The sequence below is a fragment of the Lepidothrix coronata genome, unplaced genomic scaffold, assembly GCF_001604755.1.
Source record: "Lepidothrix coronata isolate B3197 unplaced genomic scaffold, Lepidothrix_coronata-1.0 Scaffold28, whole genome shotgun sequence".
NCBI lineage: Eukaryota > Metazoa > Chordata > Aves > Passeriformes > Pipridae > Lepidothrix > Lepidothrix coronata.
The window spans coordinates 2,691,054-2,710,626 of record NW_016690208.1 but is presented as its reverse complement, the minus strand read 5'-3'; the positions used below and the strand labels follow the sequence as shown (position 1 = coordinate 2,710,626).

The 19,573-nt window shown below is 48.4% G+C and overlaps 2 protein-coding genes across 3 annotated transcripts; one reads left to right on the top strand and one right to left on the bottom strand.

Annotated features, from left to right (window-relative positions):
• The first annotated feature begins 412 nt into the window (after window positions 1-412).
• UCK1 (uridine-cytidine kinase 1) lies at window positions 413-5,224 on the top strand. Its single transcript, XM_017809986.1, has 7 exons — window positions 413-523; window positions 693-852; window positions 1,592-1,688; window positions 1,812-1,954; window positions 2,050-2,144; window positions 3,246-3,294; window positions 3,597-5,224. Exons 1-7 carry the CDS (start codon window positions 437-439, stop codon window positions 3,782-3,784), a joined length of 819 nt encoding a protein of 272 aa, XP_017665475.1. The 5' UTR covers window positions 413-436; the 3' UTR covers window positions 3,785-5,224.
• On the bottom strand, window positions 5,083-19,505 carry POMT1 (protein O-mannosyltransferase 1). 2 transcript variants are annotated; one of them, XM_017809983.1, is made up of 21 exons: window positions 19,457-19,505; window positions 18,455-18,578; window positions 17,701-17,844; window positions 16,941-17,047; window positions 16,295-16,345; window positions 15,821-15,967; window positions 14,727-14,838; window positions 14,194-14,259; window positions 13,973-14,066; window positions 13,371-13,526; window positions 12,637-12,767; window positions 12,336-12,431; window positions 10,914-11,006; window positions 9,835-9,931; window positions 9,651-9,743; window positions 9,026-9,146; window positions 8,671-8,768; window positions 8,107-8,220; window positions 7,510-7,636; window positions 7,250-7,427; window positions 5,083-7,019 (listed from the first exon to the last, which is right to left on the bottom strand). In XM_017809983.1, the coding sequence occupies exons 3-21, from the start codon at window positions 17,820-17,822 to the stop codon at window positions 6,845-6,847; spliced, it is 2,178 nt and encodes a 725-aa protein (XP_017665472.1). In that variant the 5' UTR covers window positions 17,823-17,844; window positions 18,455-18,578; window positions 19,457-19,505; the 3' UTR covers window positions 5,083-6,844. The 2 variants fall into 2 exon arrangements, with proteins under 2 accessions (XP_017665472.1, XP_017665473.1); XM_017809984.1 differs by lacking the exon at window positions 19,457-19,505 and adding an exon at window positions 19,240-19,437.
• Between the last annotated feature and the right edge of the window lie 68 nt (window positions 19,506-19,573).

The following is a 19,573-nucleotide window of genomic DNA, read 5'->3' as shown; positions in this document are numbered from 1 at the left end:
TTTATATTTTATCTATAGCTATTAATACTTGTCATCTGTGTGTACATACCTATATCACAGTACGTGTGTGCGCACACACTGCACACGTCTTATCCCTACGTTACACACCCTCGTGTCTCTGTGTTGTACCTTCAGGTGCTTCTTCACACGCACAGTTCCCATGTACCTGTTCCCTACGTGTGCACTCGGGAACGGGTGTAAACACAGACACCGACACACAGACAGACACACACACACGTGTGCCGGGGTAAGGCAGCGCTGTTTGCAGTGAGGCAGAGCTGCCTGTCCCTCTGTCCGTCCGTGCCGACGGACCCGCGGCTGAGAACGGACGCGCTCAGCGCGCATGGCCACGCCCCATCGACCACGCCCCCGTAACCACGCCCCCAGAGAGTCTCGTCCCGCCCCTCGCCCCGCCCCTCACGGTGCCCGTCCCGCCATGGCCTCCGCCGGCGGCCCCGACCCGGAGCGGCCGCACCCCAAGCCCTTCCTCATCGGCGTCAGCGGCGGCACCGCCAGCGGAAAGGTGAGACCCGCCGCGTTCGGGGTCCGCCGGGGCTGAGCTCCTCTCCCCGGGCGCCCCGCGGACCGCGGGAGCTGCGCGGCGCCCGCCCGGGCATCGCCGGTGCCGCTTCCCCCCCCCGCAGGAGGGGCTGGGCTGGGCCCGGGCCCCGCTGAGCCCCCGTCCCGCTCAGTCCACAGTGTGCGAGAAGATCATGGAGCTGCTGGGGCAGAACGAGGTGGAGCAGCGGCAGCGGAAGGTGCTGATCCTGAGCCAGGACAGCTTCTACAAGGTGCTGACGGCCGAGCAGCAGGCCAAGGCGCTCAAGGGGCAGTACAACTTCGACCACCCGGGTGAGCCCCGCGCCGTGCCCCCGGAGCAGGGTGTGCTTGGAGCACGGCAAGGGCCCGTCGGAAATGGGAAGTGCTGGAGAGCAGAAATGCTCTCTCCCCCCCACCACCCACCAAAACATCCGTTCGTCCTTCCCTCGTGCCCGTTGTTACTGACGGCTGGCACTGCCCTCCCGCAGCCATGGAGAGCTGCGGAGCATCCCGGCCTGCTCCCGGCTCCGGAGAGGCTCTGTAATGCACCACATCATTCCCCAAATCCTTTCCTTATGCTTCTTGTCTGCACAAACAGCTGCTCCCCTGGCCCGGGGGAGGATTGCAGGCGGGACAGGGATCTGCCCTTGGCTGCAGTCTGGTGCTGCTGTGGGCGCACAGGGGCGGGTACTGGAAACCATTAAGAATGCCTGAGGTTTTCCAACTGGCTCTTGACTAACAGAGTTGCACGAAACTATACAATTACCGAGTGGTTTGGTGAAACCAACTTCACCTTTGGGATCTTAATTTTATTGTGTTGTAGTTGATTATAAACAGCAAATTGCCTCTTCCCTATCTCTGTAACCAAGCACAGCAGTTGTCACTCAGGCAGGGAGTGTCGGCTGCTGGTAGGAAAGAATAAGCCATACGTTCTTTTTTTCCTGGTGAAACACTGGGCAAAGAGATTTTCCTTTGGGTCTGGAAAAATCTGGGCAGAACATTTGATACAGCAGCATCTGACACTCCTCCTCTTTGAACCTTCCTCTCACAGATGCTTTCGATAACGATTTGATGCATTCAACCCTGAAAAATATTGTTGAGGGCAAAACAGTTGAGGTACCAACGTACGACTTCGTGACACATTCTCGGTAGGTTCTGGTTTTGTGTCAAGCCTCAGGTGGTGTCCGTGGGTGTCCCAGCCTGGGGATGGGTCTCTTGGTGCTGATGTGACACCCATTTAACAGTGTGCTGTGGGTGTTTTCTCCTGGCAGGCTGGCAGAGACGACGGTGGTCTATCCTGCTGACGTCGTCCTCTTTGAGGGGATCCTGGTTTTCTACAATCAGGACATTCGGGACATGTTCCACCTCCGCCTCTTTGTGGACACGGACTCGGATGTGCGGCTGTCCCGCCGAGGTAACGGCTCCGCCGGCACGGGCAGCGCCAGCTCGTGCTCCTTATCCATCCTCGCCCATGTGGCAACACTCAGGGGTTTTATCTCCCCATCCCAGTTCTGCGAGATATGAAACGTGGGAGGGACCTTGAGCAGATCCTCACCCAGTACACCACCTTTGTCAAGCCTGCCTTTGAGGAGTTCTGCTTACCGGTAGGGAATGTTTCAATAATTTGATTTATGGGGCTTTTTCTGGGGACTGGGGAGAGGAGCAGGGTCATCTGGGGATTAACTGCACTGTAGACACAGCAGTGTGGACTCTTGGTATTTTGGTATTTGTATTTCACAAATCCCACGCTCTCCCCTCTGCCTCATGTCTTCAACCATTCCCAGCTGGTTAAGGAACTGAAATGGTCCCTTCTGCTGGCGAAGCACCATGGAAATGCCTCCAGCACATTTCCTCACTGCTGGCTGCTGGGGCTATTTTAGCATGGGCCCCTCTGACTAAAACACTCCCACTCTCCGTTTATTCTTAAGACTTGTAGGAAGAAAAAAGAACTTGGTTTCCAGCAGCCTCTCTCCAAGGGAACACTGGGGAAAACCTGAGGCAGACCATTCTAGCACTGTTTGCTGTACTATATAGTGCAGGGACAATTTAGGTGCTCACATAACCAAATTAATTTGTAAAAAACCCTTTGAGAACAAAATCCTGTATGTGGATTAAATAAGCTGAAAAAGGCTAACTCGGGCTCCTCCTGCTCTAGATCAAAGGAATTCTGGGGCTGTAAAAGTACTCGTTAGAAATGCTGCATTTTGCCAGCTTTTTTCCAGGTAGTGGGGGAAGAAAAAGCAGGAGTGCTGTGGTGGTAAAGATCAATAAAATGTTATCAGAGGCAGGCAGGAATTTCACATGCACATTGGGTACCTTGGCTCTCGGCAGAGATTTAGCCATGGCTTATGAAACGCTGATTAGAACCAGCTTTTGGCAAACAGACCTTGCCTGAAGTGGTCAATATTTGGAGGCAGCTCAGAAGTGTAAAAACAAGGGCTCTACACCTGACCTGCTGCTTCTACCTGGTGATTCTTTGCAAAGGGGCAGTAAGAACAATCCCTCGCCTTAAATCCAGTGCACGTTAGCCATGGTGATGTCCTGATTAATTTAGGTATAATCATGACTGAGAGCTTTAACTTACAACCCTGGAAGAAACAGAAACCCTCCCTCTTTGCCCCAGTTTTCTGGCCTTTGGTCACTCCTTCCTAGAATGAAGCTGACTTTTCCATTAACAGCCCTCCACCACTGTTCCTGTTTTTCAGACAAAGAAGTATGCAGATGTGATCATCCCCCGAGGAGTTGACAACATGGGTAAAAGGGAGTTGGGTTCTCTGATTTCCTTGGGGAGACACCCTTGGGGTTGGGAAGAGAATGAGTGGCACGTGCTTCTAAGGAAAGGTGTTTTGCTGGAGGGCTGGAGGGGAGGGAGCTGCTCAGCCTGTGGAGGGCTGGAAAAGTGACCCGTGGATGTCTGACCTCGCTGCAGACAGCGGGCAGAGTTTCATTTATGGGCTTGTTAAAACTTGAGCAGAGCAGGGTTGGATGCTCCACATTTTCTAGATAACTCAGCCAGGAAAGCCTTCACGTCCCACATTTCCCATTCCTCTCTGCAGTTGCTATAAACCTCATAGTGCAGCACATTCAAGACATCCTGAATGGAGACATCTGCAAGTGGCAGCGAGGGGCGATGAACGGGCACGGCCGGACCTACAAGCGCCCGTTCCCGGAGCCCACGGAGAGCAGCAGTGTCCTGGCGGCAGGAAAACGCTCCCACCTGGAGTCCAGCAGCCGTCCACACTAACCTGGGTTTGCCTCTGGTCCAGACCAACACTGAAGACAACTTTGGGAAAGGACTTCGACAGAATGGTTGGTGAAGTGCCCTTTAAATCATCCTGGCGGTGGAGGGGATCCTGGTGTGAACCTTCTCACAGAGGGGAGAGGATTGAGTTGGCCATCGGCCCCTCTCCCCTCCAAACCCCTCCCTTTTCTCCCTAAGATGTCTGGAATTATGTTACTTGATGAACTGGTTAAAGGCAGTGCTACTTGCCTTTTTTTAATTTTCAAAATGAGATCTACTGCTGAAGACTTCCCTGAAAATTAAGCACTATCAGGTGATTAGTAAGATACCCCATTTCCCTGATGATGGGCTTCCTTAGCAGGAAAATAATCTGCCTCTTGGGTTTTTTTTTTCCTCTATCCCTGTTAATTTTAACAAGCAGGTGCAGCACTTACTCTTCTCCACCTCATTGGCACCTTAAGTTCTGGCCTTGCTGTGCTGCTGGCCAGCCTGTGGGGGCAGGGGGTTTGACTTGTAGGGGGATCTCTGCCCTGAGATAAGGGTGAGACAGAGGCTGTCTGGGAGAAATGGGAACTTGCAGTTCACCAGGGACAGGCCCAAGAAGTTTATTGTCTCTTGATTCCTAATTTATTCCTTTCTAAGCTCCCAAGTCTAGCTACACTGTATGATTATTTTTTTGTACCCAAACAGTCGCCTTTACCACAGTTACTGAATGTGTGAGCTCCAGCTGGATTGAGTTGCTCATGGAAACAGAAACCTGACCTTGTCAGTATTAGGGTCTTTTAGTGCATTTCTATACTGCTGGTTGCAAATTCTGCTGGGCAGAATCCGTCCACTTCCAGAGATGGCTGGTGAGACCAGCAAGGGGGGAAGCTGGGAATGGCAGGACCCTCCTCCTGCTGGCACAGGCAGCTGCCTGGACATGTTGTACCCTCAGACAGGATCAGAGCACTTGCCTTGCGCTCCAGCAGCTTAAACTCAAGAATGTCTGGTTTTCTAAAACAAGCAGACAAGAAGTATAAACAGTGACATCCCAGTTTCTGTAGTTTACCCCAGATAAGTGATTACAGTAAAGTGTCTGGAAAAAGAAAAAATCTGAAATGAAGTGCTGGTTGGGCCTTTGAAATTGTCCTTGTGATACCGTTCTTGAGTCTGGACTTATGGTGTAATTTTAAGAATGAGGGTGGGAGGGAAATGTTATTAAGAGGAACTTTTTCATACTTGCTAGTTTTCTAAAAGCAGCATCTGGCTGTGTTGGTTGTGGGTGTCTTACTTTGGCTAATAAACAAATGAACGAACAGTGATCAAAAATGACCATTTTATATAAAAGGTAATTGTGCTACTTGGACTACATCAGCAAAAAGGTACAGAAAGGACACTGCTGGAGGAGCTCTTGCACTCAACAGAATTGTTACCTTCAGTTCTGTCATGGCTGAAGATTTAGAAAAAAAAAAGAAACTTAAGAAATGCAGTCTGCACTTTCATCGCTGTAGTCTTTTCAACACTGGAAATGGGTGAAGGGTTGGTATCTCAGTGATCTCCTCAGCTGAGTGGTACTTCTGCAGTGCCCAGGAGAAGGCAGGTCATTTCCTGACTGCTGCTGGGTGCTGTTTAGCTCAGGGTGACAGACTTAGACTATGAGCTACTGCACTGAAGCATTAGCTCTCCTACTGATTACAGTAGGAGCAAAATAGTCACTAAACCCTACTTTGAATGACTGTGGTGTTGGATCATACCTTCCTCTGGAGGCCAGGGGGGAGCTCAAAGCATTTGTTAGAGCCTTGAATAGCGTTTGTTAGAGCTGTGAGGAACTCCACAAAGAGCCCCTGCTCTGTGGGGCTGCTGTTCTGGGCAGCTTTGTGCTGTATTAAAGGACCTGCTGCTGCAGCCCCATGGAGATAAGAAATGGGATGTGGCCGAGGTACTGTAACCCTGGTTAAATAACTAGAGCCATTACAAATTCCCCACTGGGCAATCCTAGTCCTTCACCTCTGCCTTCCCCCTTCTCTGTGAATTCCTCTGCTAGAACAGGCCAGGCCATGGTTTGGCTTGCAGTGTTTTTACCCTGAACCCACGTGCACAAGTTAGAGCAGGTTTTCTTCTCAGCAGGATCAGTCCTACCTTGCCCAGAGTTCCTTTTCCCATGGGATTTGAGGTGTAACCCTGCAGCCCAGTAAATACAATACAGCCATGGCTGGTAACAGGCCTCAGGCTTCACATCAATGCCACAAGGCCAGAGGATTCTTCTGGCTCTGGCTGACTTCCTGGCTTGCCCGAAGCCTTGTTTTAGCTTGTTTAGCTGTAACAGTAATTTTCTAATGTCTTTTTATTTTTGCTTCTTAAAAATGATGGTTATGCCAAATGATTACACATAGATAATAGTAACAAGTCATTATTCTATGCAGAATGAACTATTAATAAATGTGGCTTAATGCTGTATTTACATAAATAGGGATGATAGCAGAGCAGTGAAAGTGGGGGCAAATAATGCATTGTTGAGGAATAGAGTCATGGGATGGTGCTGAAGGCTGCAGGGCCAGTTACTGATTGTTAAAGAATGGATAAGCTTCAGAGCATGGAAAACCTTTTTTTTTAGGAGTAACAAGAGAAGAATATCTGATGTGTTGGAGAGTGCCCATTTTTTGTAACTTTTATCATGGAATTGTAGACCAAGGTGCTGGGAAACACATGAAATAGCCCTCAGTGAAATGCAGTGCAAGAAGGAAGAAACCACCACTGTCAGAAAGAGGAAGAAGAAATTGTTGCAGCATGTTCTTCCCAGCAAAGGAGCCTGGGATGCTGTTGCCTGAAGCCAGCAACCTTCAGGCCCCGAGGGGCAGTGGAAGGGTGAATGTAACAGGGGCAGAAACTGGGAATTGTGCTCATAAATGTATTCCTGTTGAGAGCTTTTCTGTAACAGTGCTCTTTTCTTTTCCTGTAATGGTTAGATCTGGACTACTGTCAATTACTTGATCCGACTGTTAAGATTTCAGTTATACTAACAATAAATCCTTGGCTTTGCACAAAAGGTGTTTCCTTTTGGCTGTAACGCGATTGTAGCGGTCACTGTTTTCGGATGAGGATGTTCCAGCTGTCCCTCCAGCGCAAGCCCTTGAGTTCCGTCACGGACAGCGCGGGCTGCCCGTAGGTCACGGGGCTGAAGGTGCAGTAGACAAAGTACACTGAGGAGAACCAGGCTACAATCAGTGCACTGAACATGCTCTTGAGCAGCACAGACCTGGGATGAGAGCGGGAAAGAGCAGTCAAGTTACATCAAAGCTGGACGAACACTTCATCCAAAAGGAAGACCTACACCTGGCCTGTTTCTCTAAAGACAAATGACAGAGTGTGGCCTCTGCTGGAAAAACCACTGCTCTCCCTGCAGCAGCTTGTCCAGGTGACAGCTCTGGAGAAAAGAACTGTGTCACTTCCCTTGTTAAAGAGAACTGTCTCTGTTAAAGCAAATACCTGCAGAGATGATCACCGAGGTGCTGCAACACGACGGGAATCAGGAGAATCTGGAATGTGAGGGCAGGCAGGTAGTGGTACAGGAAAAGTGTTTTCTCCATCAGGAAGAAGGGCAGGTAGTTCACAACCCAGCCTCCACCACAGACACCCCCAGCTGACACCCAGAGCTGCCAGGAATCTGCAGGAGATGGGAGATGGCATCTCAGAGCAGAGCAAGCCACAACCCTCCACCTGGACACACACACAGAGTGGAATCAGACCTTCAGGGATGTCATAAATCCTCCTCCTCCGTCGTATCAAGTACCACAGGGACAGACACGTGTAGACCAGAGCAGCAGCATTAGCTGAAGCCCAGGTGACAACATTCCCAAGGAGGTGGATCTGGGCCTGCAGGATAGTTGATGGTCAGCCAGAAGCAGTGGTTCTTTTATGTAAGTTTAAGTATTACGTACACATACTTGCTAAATTAAACCTCAGAATGTGCCTGGCTAGTAACCTGGAACAAAGCTGGCTGATAAACTTTGCTGCTTTAAGACTCTTTTGTAATGGAAGGCATTTGAAAAATGCTATTGGAGATGAACTCATCTTCTAAATAGAATCAATAATGGAAACTATTAAACTGCAGTTTACCTTTAAAAAAAAGTTCAAGAAGACATGATTTAATTAAAAGTCACTACTGTCAAAGCTGTATCTCATGCTAAAATAAAAACATCAACCCTCAGGGAAAATACATTAGCAGAGGAAGAGTCCTTGGCTGGAACTGCAGCCCTGCTCGGACTCCCACTCCTGGAGCTCACATGTGAACTGAAGTCTCCTTTCTCACCCCATTCACAGTTACTTATGCCTCTTGTACTTACCCCAGAGGTGGGGTGGAGCCAGTAGGCAATATTTGTGTCCATTGTGATCCAGTCCAGAGCAGAGGAGCTGTACTTATGTTCTGTGTCTTCATTTTTTAATGTGAGTATTTTCCACTAGAAAAAAAAAGGAAACAGAAAGCTTTCAGAATGGGAGCAACAGGTGGTTGAACAGTTCCAGATATAAGATGCTAAGTTCCTAACCTGGGAGTGGAGAAAGATTTTGCCTATCTCACATGGATACTGATCAATACAAAGGTTTTATTTTGTTCTTATATAATGCACTTTCCATGTACCACACATTACAGTTCAGTTTCATGCAGCTTCTGGGTGCCCAACAGATTTTCCTCCCCCTTTTTTGTTACACAATCACTTGGGTATTCATTACTGAACAGCACAGGTCACTAATGCCCTTATAAGAGCATTCTGAAATATTTTTTTTTCAGTGAGGAAGCCAGACTATCAGCAAGGAATAAACAATGGATCCTTAGGCTCAGAGTCTGCAGATATGCTCAGGTTTCTGCTCTGCACCAGGAGGAAAGATGAAGGGAATAACAAGACACTCACCTGCAATTCTGTGAACTTTGCCATGAAGCTGAGGTTTTTACTGATGTCCATCTGTGTGGGAGAGTGGAGTTCCACTTCCCTCTCTTTCTGCTCTTGGCCTGGAAGAAAACAGCATAGCTCAGAAATAACGACATAACGGGCAGAAAGCTAGAGAGGGAAGCACACAGGATATACTCCTGGCTCCTCGCTCTCCCAGGAGCCCTTCTCCAATACATCATCCAACTGCAACAGTGCTCTAAGGGAATTTGAAAGGATTCTGACATCATGACAGGGCCAACTGAACACACATACACACAGAACCACCTTCCCATCAACATGAAGTGTTCCCCAGTCACAGAAATCTGCTGAGACATACTTTTCCCGTATCTGTGCTCTTCCACATTCCACAGCATGCTCTGGTGGTAGCCTTTGGACAGCTTCTCTCCAACCACCTCCAGCTGCCGGTATCCCCACTCGGGCAGAGATGCTCCACTGAGCTGTAAGTGAAAGATGGCTGTGAACTTACGGTGCTGCCAACCTGAACTTCAGGATGGAAATTCCCAGGCCCTGCCAGGGAGGCCAGCAAGGGATTGCTAGAAAGTGTATGTGAAGAGTCACCATGCAGTGCTGTCTCAACAAATGCTACAGCCATAAAGTCAGTGATTCTGGCAAACTCTGTGAAGAAAAAGATCCTTAACTACTCCAGCTGCTGTCATGTGCTACTCACAGACTCAGCATCAAATTCTAAGCCTCAGCAGTGTACAGTGGTCAACCTCCTGAGAAGCAGGACAGCTCTGATGCTGAAAAGGGATGAAATACGACTACCTAAAACACATGCTGGTTTTCTGTCACCCTGAGCAAGTTTATTGTTTCCTTTTATTTACTTATTTGGTTATTTTTGTAGTTGTTTATTTATTTGAGAGCAGAGAGATGAGTAGTTTGTGAGAATACAAGCACTGCATGAAACAAAAGCTGCAGCACATAAATATAAGCCCACTTACCTTTAGCACTGCAGAGGTGTTGACATGAACAAACCTCACTTCTGACAGAATTGTCTTCCACACATCTGTGTCAGACTCCCGATTTACAATCTCCTACAACAGAAAGATGGCTTTGGATTGTCATGTTGTCCCAGCTGTTTCTGCTGGAACATGATCAGCTCCTCCCCTCCCTTTGACCACTCACCACTCTCCAGAGGTTCTGTGCTGGCATGGAGATGTTATAATCAATATAGCAGGAAACTTCCTGGGAGTGGGGGCTCAGAGGGGCAGCAACATCATGCCTAGAAGACAAATTAAATAAGATCCTCCACCACCATTTCCCAAATTCATATAAAAAGCAAAACCATATGGGATTGGTTTAGACTGGATTCAGTAATAAAGTGAAAATAACTCTCTTATACAGATTGCACTGTTTACTCTGAGAGAGAGCACTCCCCAAAAGCCAGAGCTGCCAGGAACAGGCTCAGAGGAAGCCAATGCAGATGCCTGCGATGCCAGGCTGAAGAACAAGCACTGATTGTGACAAACAGAGACGCTGTTCACTGGGCTTTCCAATAATGAACAAATTAGGTTTGGAAGGGACATGGCAAAACCCAAGTTCAGAGCAGCCCCCTTCCTAATCTGAGTGATATTCAAGCAGATGCCCTTTGGGAAGCAGTCAGGAGGCAATTTCATACTGCAGGCTTTCAACACAGGCAAGAATCTGTGGCAATGAGCCACAGCACACTGGATTCACCAACACATCTTCCTAACTTCCAGAGCACATCCTTCATGCAGGAGTATGCCAACAAAATCAATTGAGTTGTCTCTGGGTTAAGTTACACAAAATATTAAATCCCTGCACCTGCCTGGAGGGGGGGCAGTGAAGGATGAAGGCTCACGGAGGGGACTCTGTTTAGGAATCTGCAGAACTACCATGAAATGTGAACACGGGAAAAACCATCACCGGTCCCTCGGAGAGAGGACCAGAAACAGTGAACAGCCACTGAGCAATTTGTGATTAAGATCAAATCCCACTGCCAAGTCAGCTGCAAAAAATAAATAAGCACAGAGCATCCTCCCTCTGGGCCACAGGGATGGCTTATGGAAGAACTAACCACACGAGGTCCCTCCTTGCCCCGCTGTCGATCCGTGAGTAACAGGCAGTTTATGGCACATCTGAATGCAAGGTCACTGTGCTTCACCCCCTGAAGGGTTACTCTGAGAGACAACACAGCAGAGTGAGGCAGGACTGGCAGAGCAGAGGAAGAGGAAGGGACTTACGTGTTGAGGTAGCGGGTTGTGATGCCGTGGACCAGCTGCACAATGTGTCCATGCCTGACGGGCCGGGGGGGGTTACTCACCACCAGCTGCTGCCTGGTGAAGTGATACCCAAGAGGAAATGGTTAAATTTGACATATCTTTATATATAACACAACCTTGTTGCGACCAAACTGTCAGGTCAAGAAGCTGCAGGCAGGGAGAGATATTTAAGCAGGAAGATGAGAAATTAAAGCAATATATAGATTGTACCAGAATGGAAACAAAGCTCATCAAGGGAAAGGTGAGCTAAGGGCACAGTGAGTCAGAGGATCAGTAATGGGATACTGACACCGCAGGCATTAGGTCAGTGGTCTGAATCCAGGTCAGTCAGGAGTGAATTAAGGTTATTCCCATCCCACAGCTGTTTGGTGGCTTCTGTGGAACAAGTGAGTGCTTCAGTGAGTCTCACAAGTGCTGTACTACAGCTGCTGTCACTTTGGCAGAATTATAAGAGAGATCAATGGCTTTCTCCACCATGCAGGCCAAACTCTCATCTTCCTTCTGGACTTCTGGCAAGGGGGAACACTGCAGTTCATCAAACTGCTGCCTGTATTTTGCTGTTCTATAGAAGGACTTTGCACCTGTTTGTAGGAGTCTTGAGTTTGAAGAATTTTAAGAATATATTAGGTTTCTGTACTTCTGGTAGAGTCCCTACCTTGAAAGGTTTGCACCATGGACAAACTTTCCCAGCATAGATATGATTTATAATGACACACAGCCCTTCTAGGAGGACTCTTTATACAGTTCCCAGAGCAACATAAGAAACCTAGAAAAGCAACTTTTTGATCAATATGAAATTATATCACTCAAGGGCTTTTACTGGCAAAACAAGGAGTCCTGCTCTGCACTGACAGTGACAATGGCAAAACACTTCAGCACAAATCGGGCCTCTCAGGTACAGGCACCACTTGGAATCCCTCCCCACGTAGCAGATTCTAAGCTCATCCAACACTTTTAATACAAAGACCTACTCATTTTGCAAAAATGATTTCTACTCTCTTCTGAGACTCATCCAAGTTTGATAAAACTCACCAAGACACTCTAATGCCATGGCTCACACACTTCAAAGAGCAGAACTCCCCTTTCATGCAAAGCACCTGAAGAATTTACACTGGTCCTGTGAGTCTTTCAAGTTTCCCTTGTGCACAGCACAGCCCACGTTCTGGCAGGAGCAGTTCAGACAGGATTTCAGAGTCCTCAATGATTTTACCACATTGAGGAGGATCCTGCTAGGAGCTGCCTTTACCAACTCTGCAGCTGCAATCACTTACTCAGATCACACATGGCCTCTGCACCCATAAGCAGAGAAGAGTTATGTTCAAGCCAAGCTATGCCTTGGTTCTGGAAGCATGTAGCTTGCATTGAAATCTCTTACATACTCACATTCCAGGATCTTTGACAATCCACCAGTTGTTCACATCCTTGAAGGGATAGCAGGTCACCTGCTGTTGATGGGAACTCCCTCGGCCATTCTCATACCTGCACAGAGAGTTAGAAACCCCACAGAAGTGTAAGGGTACATTTCTGTGCTCACCAGCAATACAAACCAGCACCAGATCACTGGCTCCTTCCTACAGAGCACAGGGAATCTAAAGCATTAAATGAAGACATTGCCAGGACACAAACCACGATACTTGGACTGGCAGGTGAAGCACCAGAGCATACTTTCACCCAGATTCCTCACCTGATGGGATAAGTGTTCGTGTGAGAGTGGAGCCAACACTGCATGGGCTTGCCCAGCACGTTCCGCAGGGTGATCTGAGAGCCATAGGCCACCTCTAAGGGCTGGCCCTGAGTGATCCGAGCCAGCCCACCCTGAGAAGGGTAAGGACAGGATAAGTAGAAAGAAGAAGAAACAACTCAGAGGCTGTTTAAATTCTATTATGAGTCACCTGTCACTTTAACATAGCAGACCTTAGCACAGTGCCTTCTCATTTGGTTTCATCTACAAAAGTCAAGTCTCGCAACACCATACTCAGAAGACAGTAAATACACCAATGCCTAAAAGACTGCAGGGTCTCAGGGAATATCCCTAAAGCCATGCTGTTCTAAAGGACAGACTAAGCACTCTTCTACAGAAAATCATACTGTTATCCTGTAGTGTACCATGTCATCACTCAAGAGTTCAGTACTGTATCTACTTCTGTGGAGTTTCCTGTAAGAAGGGACAAATCTTCTGCAGAAGAGTGAAAATATTGTTCTTGGTTCACTGGGAAAACAGCTTTTCATCTGTTATTAGGATTTCAGTCATTAGTGCTTCATCTTAAAGAAGTACTACAGCAGCAAAGTGGTTAAATGACATAAAAGGAACAAATATGCAGGATCAAGGTATTGCACACCTTTCTTCTAATAGTGAACATAAGACAGCTTTCCCTTTTTCTCCCTCATAAATCAGTTCTATGGCCACATTTCCTTTACCTCTAAGCTGGCTTGGAAAGCACTTGTCATGATCTGGTCGTGAGGCCCAGAGCGATACAGCAGAGCCAAGTGGACATAGAAGAAGGACAGGTACATCACCACTGGGATGAGGATGAGGGCCAGTCCCCGGGCTAGGAAATGGCACAGCAAGGAAACCTGGGGGAACAGGGAAAACTCACTGGTTTCATCCTCCAGATATGAAAAATATTAAAAATAACAGTGCACTTGGTTTGTTTTGTTTGTCTTTTCTAGGTTTCCCCCACCCCCCTCATTCAGCTGTAACTTTGTGGACAACTGGATAACTTCCACTGAGGATGTTAACTGCAGCTAGCAAAAGGTATGTGAGACAGTGTAGGTTTTGAGTCACAAATCACCAAGACATGGAAGAGAGCAGAAAAGCCAGTCACACACACGTGTTTTTCTTAAAACTTAACTCCCTCTTCCCCAGCAAATAAGCTGGGAACTGTTCTTTGAAAGGAGGGTTTCCCTACAAGGAATTTTAGCAGAAAACCCAGCTACAGTCAGCATTGTTATCTGTGGGCCCCTGGCTGGTTCCTGCACTGAAAAGTTACACAGTATATTCTGCATGTTGTAGTACCTACATTTGACAAGGTCTGGTCTCCTATCATGTGCCAGAAGTGCAGCCCTGCAATGGCCAAGAGCAGCATATAGGTAAACAGGCCCATGTATTTCACTCTGAGAAGAAAGTGCATAAAAAATGAACAAGGTTAAAAACTACACAACTACCTAATATAAGCTATAAATATTCAAGCTTTCCCTTGAACAGGAGGCAATAAAGTCCAAGTAAGACACCATCGCTTACCCAACTGCACATGAACAGGCTACTCCAGTCAGCATGAGCCAAAACCACCATCTTCCAGAGAAGGATCTTAAAGACAAATGTATTAAATCACTTGCTGAGTTTGCTTTAAAGATAATTTTACTACACTAAATATTACTTTATCCTCTGCAAGGATCAGAGAACAAAAAAGACAAGTATCTCTAAATTCAATGCATGTAAACAGTAATAAAGGAGCATTAAGTGACCTGTTATCTTTAGTGTTTGTGTGCACAGAAGGAAACCTTCCAATAAAAAATGTAGGTGGGCAAAGAAGTGCTCCTAAGGGATTTTACTTCTATTGTAAAATAAAAAAAAAAAAAGACAACCTTGCTAACAGTTAAATCAGCCTTTAATGCTGCTGAGAAAACTTCTGGAGCAGCAAAACATTGGGTTTTACAGACAGATTAAGTCAACTACACAATGGTGAAATGATTTATAGAAAAAAACCACACAGTTTGTGACCAAAAAAGTCACCACAAGAATATCCAAAAGGATGGGAGACAATCCAGCTCTACCTGTGCCTCTGCAAATTGTAGAACTTCAGGTAGGACAAAACTGCAAGTAGGATAAAAAAAATCAATATTGATTCCAGGAGCATGAACCTTGACTGAGTGATCAGAGAGTTCTCTGTGGGAAAAGAGAGACAGACACAAAATTAGAGAAATTTATCTACAGGCAAGTGCTACCTCAGACAATTGCACTGTTATCCAACAGAAGGACCTGCCCTTTAGGGACAGCCAATTCCTACTGGCTGTAGTGGGGAGGTGCTGGGTTCATAAGGGACTAAAACCTTCCAGCAGGAGCAAAGCACAAGGCCATAACTGTCTCCAAGACAAAGAGGTGAGCAAGCAGTAAACTCTGGCAGGAGGCAGATAAAGCTGCTGTGCTTCCAACAAAGGCAAAGAAAATCAATGCTGGTAAATCCAGAGAGGTGCTTCTCCAGGCAGTCAGGGCAGTGAGCCCAGCAGGCAATGAGCACAACAACAAATCTGCAAGACAAGGAGCTGCAAGGAGCCAGAATCAGAGCAGTCGGTAGCTAGGAGAGGTTTCTCTTATCAGGCTGCTAAAGGGCTGCTGAGAGGCTCTTGCCCTTTCAGGCAGCTGCCAGCAGCCCCTCAGAGAAACAAAATGAACTGAGCTGAACACACCAGAACAGAGTCAAACCACAGTGCTAAGGACACAGGCTGGTTTGCTGCAGTTTGCAGATGAAGAAATCAGATGAGCTCTGACTGAGAGCAGGGCTGTCCTGCTGTTAAAAACCAATATGTTGCAACTCATCCTGTAAACCTCTGAGGGAGGGAGTACAGGCCTCCTTGGATACAAGAAATGTGGTTTTCTGTGAGGCTGTTAAGGCTGCTCACTTTGCTTAGTACTGAAGTGAACTTGTATAAAGCCCAGAAGGGCAGCCTGCTGCAGAGCTGTGAGGATAGAGAGGGCCAGGGAGCTCAGCAAAGACTGACACAGGCCAGGCATGAATGAGGGCTCCGATATGTTGTCAGTGTTCTGTGGGGAGATACTACTCCAGCCTTCTGTGCACCCTAAAAATCCCTGAGGGGAAAAGGGACTCATCCCCATGTATGAAGAATGGGTCTCAGTGGAATAATCTTACCTAAGAGGATCAGAAGAGCAGCTCCAAGTGCAGCACAGTGGGAGAAGTGCAGTTCCACCAGGATCTGGTAGGCTAAAGGCACACAGAGAGCACCAGCCAGGGCTGGCAGGAGCCGCAGGGACCACACAGGAACGTTCATGGTGTATTCTGGAACAGGAGACAACACAATGACCAACTGGAAACTTAACTGCAGAGAGCACAGACCACTACAGAACTCCTTAGTTGCTGAATCTAATGCTGACTTGTGCTAATTTATTGTCCATCTTGTACTGCTTAAGCTGTTTTAGCTGAATTTAAAAAATCTGGAATCACAGTGCCTTGTATTTCTGTTTGAGACCTGCAGAAGACTTATTGAAAAGAAGAAGGGAAGGTGTCAGGTAAAGTGTTATTTTCACTAGTCAGGCAAAAGGAATCTGTCAGCCCCTGAAATTCTCCTTTTCTCAAAAGAATGAGTCAGTTAAAAACAGCTCTTACCAGCTCCAATCCTGTTCCATAAGAAGTTTCCATCAAATCCTCCTAAGTAACCTACAACATAAGCAACAATTCAGAACTTCCAGTCTCAAAACAAGTACAAAGACTGCTGCTAAATTGGGAACCATTTCCCAAACACACAGCTTTTCCAGGCATGAGGGCCCCCTTTCCCAAAAGGGTCCTCTTTGATAGTGGTCTGCCTGCAGCAGTGCTTGAGAATGTGCAGAGGCACAAAATAAAAATTGGGAACGACAGATTCTCAGTGACAAAGTCAGATATATATTTAATCTCCCTGTCCCACACAGACACTTTCATGTTGTACATATCTCAGCTACAGAAAGGAACTCAGGCCTGAGAGTGTTTGTTGTCTATGTCTTGTCTCCAGCAGTTCTCATCTCACCCTTCTCTTTACCCAAAGGATTGGATAACAGTGAGGTAACAGATACATGGATCCATCACCTCCACTCTACTTGTACAACAGCCTCCTAACAATACAAAATAAAAGAAAACCCACTTCTCTCTACATCAAAATCTCTCGTTTGCCTTGTGCTTTTCCCCAGTAACTGGATCTGACAACTCATTTTTAACCAGCACTTCTGTCTCCCACAGCAACAGGCAACAGGCACTTCCCAGTTCCAGGAGACCCTACCTCCCAAGGCCAGCAGCATGTGGCCAAAAGGTGGGCCACTGTCATCCACAAAGAAGATCCTCTTCATGTAGAGAGACACGAACTGGCCATAATAAACTTCATCAAAACTGAAACACAAAAGGCAGAAATATGTCAAATCTAACTGGAATTATCCTGCAGGGACACTAGGAAAGCAAATACGGACTTGTTGGCAGAAAGTTAACGAAGAACTGAGGTTTTGCACCTTTACCTTCCCCTCGGGAAGTTGGATTAGGGAAACACTATCACTGTATTGGGATTGTTCGTCCTGGAAAAGAGAAGGGACAGGGGTGACCTAATTGTGGCCTCCCAGTACCTGAAGGGAGCCTACAGGAAAGATGGAGAGAGACTACAAGGGCCTAGAGTGACAGGACAAGGGGGAATGGCTTCACACTGACAGGGAGTAGCTTTAGATTAGATATCAGGAAGAAATTGTTCCCTGTGAGGGTGGTGAGGCCCTGGCACAGGTTGCCCAGAGAAGCTGTGGCTGCCCTATCCCTGGAAGTGTCCAAGGCCAGGTTGGACGGGGCTTGGAGCAACCTGGAAAGTGTCCCTGCCCATGGCAGGGGGTTGGAATGAGATGAGTTTTAAGGTCCCTTCCAACCCAAACCATTCTGTGATTCTGTGATTTACAGAGGCTGACATCAGTCAAGTTCTGCTCTTCTGCTCCTGCATTCTTACTCGTAAAGGTTTAAAAAACAAGCCTGTGTCATTCAAGCAGAAAATAAACTCTTCTACTCACACCACAGCCCGTGGATAACAGAGCCCCCAAAGGCGAGTTATTAATCCCATCACAGTCAGGGCCACGAGGTTCACGTTGATCTCTGCAGTGACCACAACAGGCTCCTTCAGAAACCCCAACATCCTGTCAAAGGTGTGTCCAAACCTCGGAAGCAGAAGAGAAGAGCAGCATCACCCTTTGGCTCACAGTGAGCTGAACATCACTTAACAGAAAGCATCACTCCAACCTCTGCTACAAGTAGCTCATGGTAACTCGTTTCCCAAAGTTCTCTTGCTCTCCAAATTTGTGTGTTTCTGTTGGATCTGCGGGAGTAACTGCAAAAATCAAATTACTAAACTGACACATTTTTCATCTCCCCTGCTTCTGCCTGCAGTCCTGAGCTGGAAACCTTGCTTATTCTTCCACTGGTTCTGCAGAAACACAACAGCTTAATTCCAGCCTATATTCTACTTTGTACAAAACAAAGCTCCCAGCCCAAATTCTGATGTTAGTGATGGACAAACCAGGTGCTCAGGCACCAGGTGAGCACAGTACCTGAGCTTTTTAGAGCTCAGGTAGCTTTAAAAAAATAGTTATTTCCTTGCAAACAGAGGTATTTCTTTGCAGGTGGGGAAAGGGACAGGCAGAACCCACGAACACCCTCTGCTTTAACAAGCTGCTTACTGGAGCACAGATGTAGGTGCTGTAGGAAGCAGAACTGCTGAAAGCTAGGTCAGAAAATAGCAGGGAATCGGTGCTGTGTCTCCTCACTCACCTCAACACAACGGAAAGTTACCAGAACAAATCCATCTGCGTGGCTTTGATCAGGGCAGAACAAAGCGAGATGTGAGCACATCACCACCCTCCAGAGCGGTGCCACTGGCCTGGTTTCTCTCTGCCTATCAAACACAGAGAACGCACTTTTTCAGGGGCCCCTGGCAGAGTTCTGCTCCCACCTGTTCTCTGTCACCGCCTCACAGATTCCCTGAGAGCACACGATGGCCAGGACTGTGCTGATCCCTGCGGCACAGGCTGGTCTGGCCCCGGGGCAGGTGTGCAGCACCACCTCGTGCTCCTCCTCAGGGCACCACCAGCCCCTCTACCAGGCTCTGCACCCCCTTTTGAGGGGGGAGCAGCACCACTGACCCCCCAGCCCAGCCTTGGCCCCCCTCGGGAGCTCCCTGGGGGGCAGCAGGACTGACCCCACACCTCACCCTTAGAGGGTCACCAGGACCCACCACCCAGGCTGTGCCCAGCCCTGGACCCCTCCTGGAGCGTTTTTGGGGGCAGAGGACCCGCCACCAGGCCTCCCACCCTGCGGGGGCATCACCCACCCCCCGTTCCGAGCCGGGGAGGGCAGAGGAGGCACGAACCCCCCTCCCAGGCCCTGACGTGAGGGGGCTGCGGGACCAGCGGCACCGCAGTGCCAGGACAGGGATCGGGATCACCATCCAGGATCAGGACCAGGATCGGGATCGCGATCAGGCCAGGGACCAGGATCAGGAGTGAGACCAGGACCAGGATAAGGACCAGGACTGGGACTAGGACCAAGATCGGGACCTGGACCAGGACGGGGATGAGAACCAGGACCGGGATCGGGACGAGAACGTGGACCTGGACCAAGACCAGGACCGGGAAGACGACAGGGAGCGGGGCTAGGACTGGGATCGGGACCGGGATCAGGACCAGGAGCGGGACAATCCCCCCCACCCGTCGGGGCCCCCCTCGCGCCGGGGGGCGTGGCCACTCCGCGCGCTGCGCTCCTCCCGCCCCCTACCTGGCGGCGGCGGACGTGACGTCGACTCACGTGGCAGCCGCGGGGCGGGGCCAAGGGAGGACCCGGATGGGTTGCCGTGGCAACACCCCGCGTGTGGCGGCCCGGCCCAGGGCGCAC

Coding starts and splice junctions, on each gene's coding strand:
- UCK1 (XM_017809986.1), top strand. CDS start 437: ATGGCCTCCGCCGGCGGCCCCGACCCGGAGCGGCCGCACCCCAAGCCC. Junction 1,689..1,811: donor GACTTCGTGACACATTCTCG/GTAGGTTCTGGT, acceptor TTCTCCTGGCAG/GCTGGCAGAGACGACGGTGG. Junction 1,955..2,049: donor TGTGCGGCTGTCCCGCCGAG/GTAACGGCTCCG, acceptor TCCCCATCCCAG/TTCTGCGAGATATGAAACGT.
- POMT1 (XM_017809983.1), bottom strand. CDS start 17,822: ATGTTGGGGTTTCTGAAGGAGCCTGTTGTGGTCACTGCAGAGATCAAC. Junction 9,744..9,834: donor CACAGAACCTCTGGAGAGTG/GTGAGTGGTCAA, acceptor TTTCTGTTGTAG/GAGATTGTAAATCGGGAGTC. Junction 8,769..9,025: donor AGAGCACAGATACGGGAAAA/GTATGTCTCAGC, acceptor GTTTTCTTCCAG/GCCAAGAGCAGAAAGAGAGG.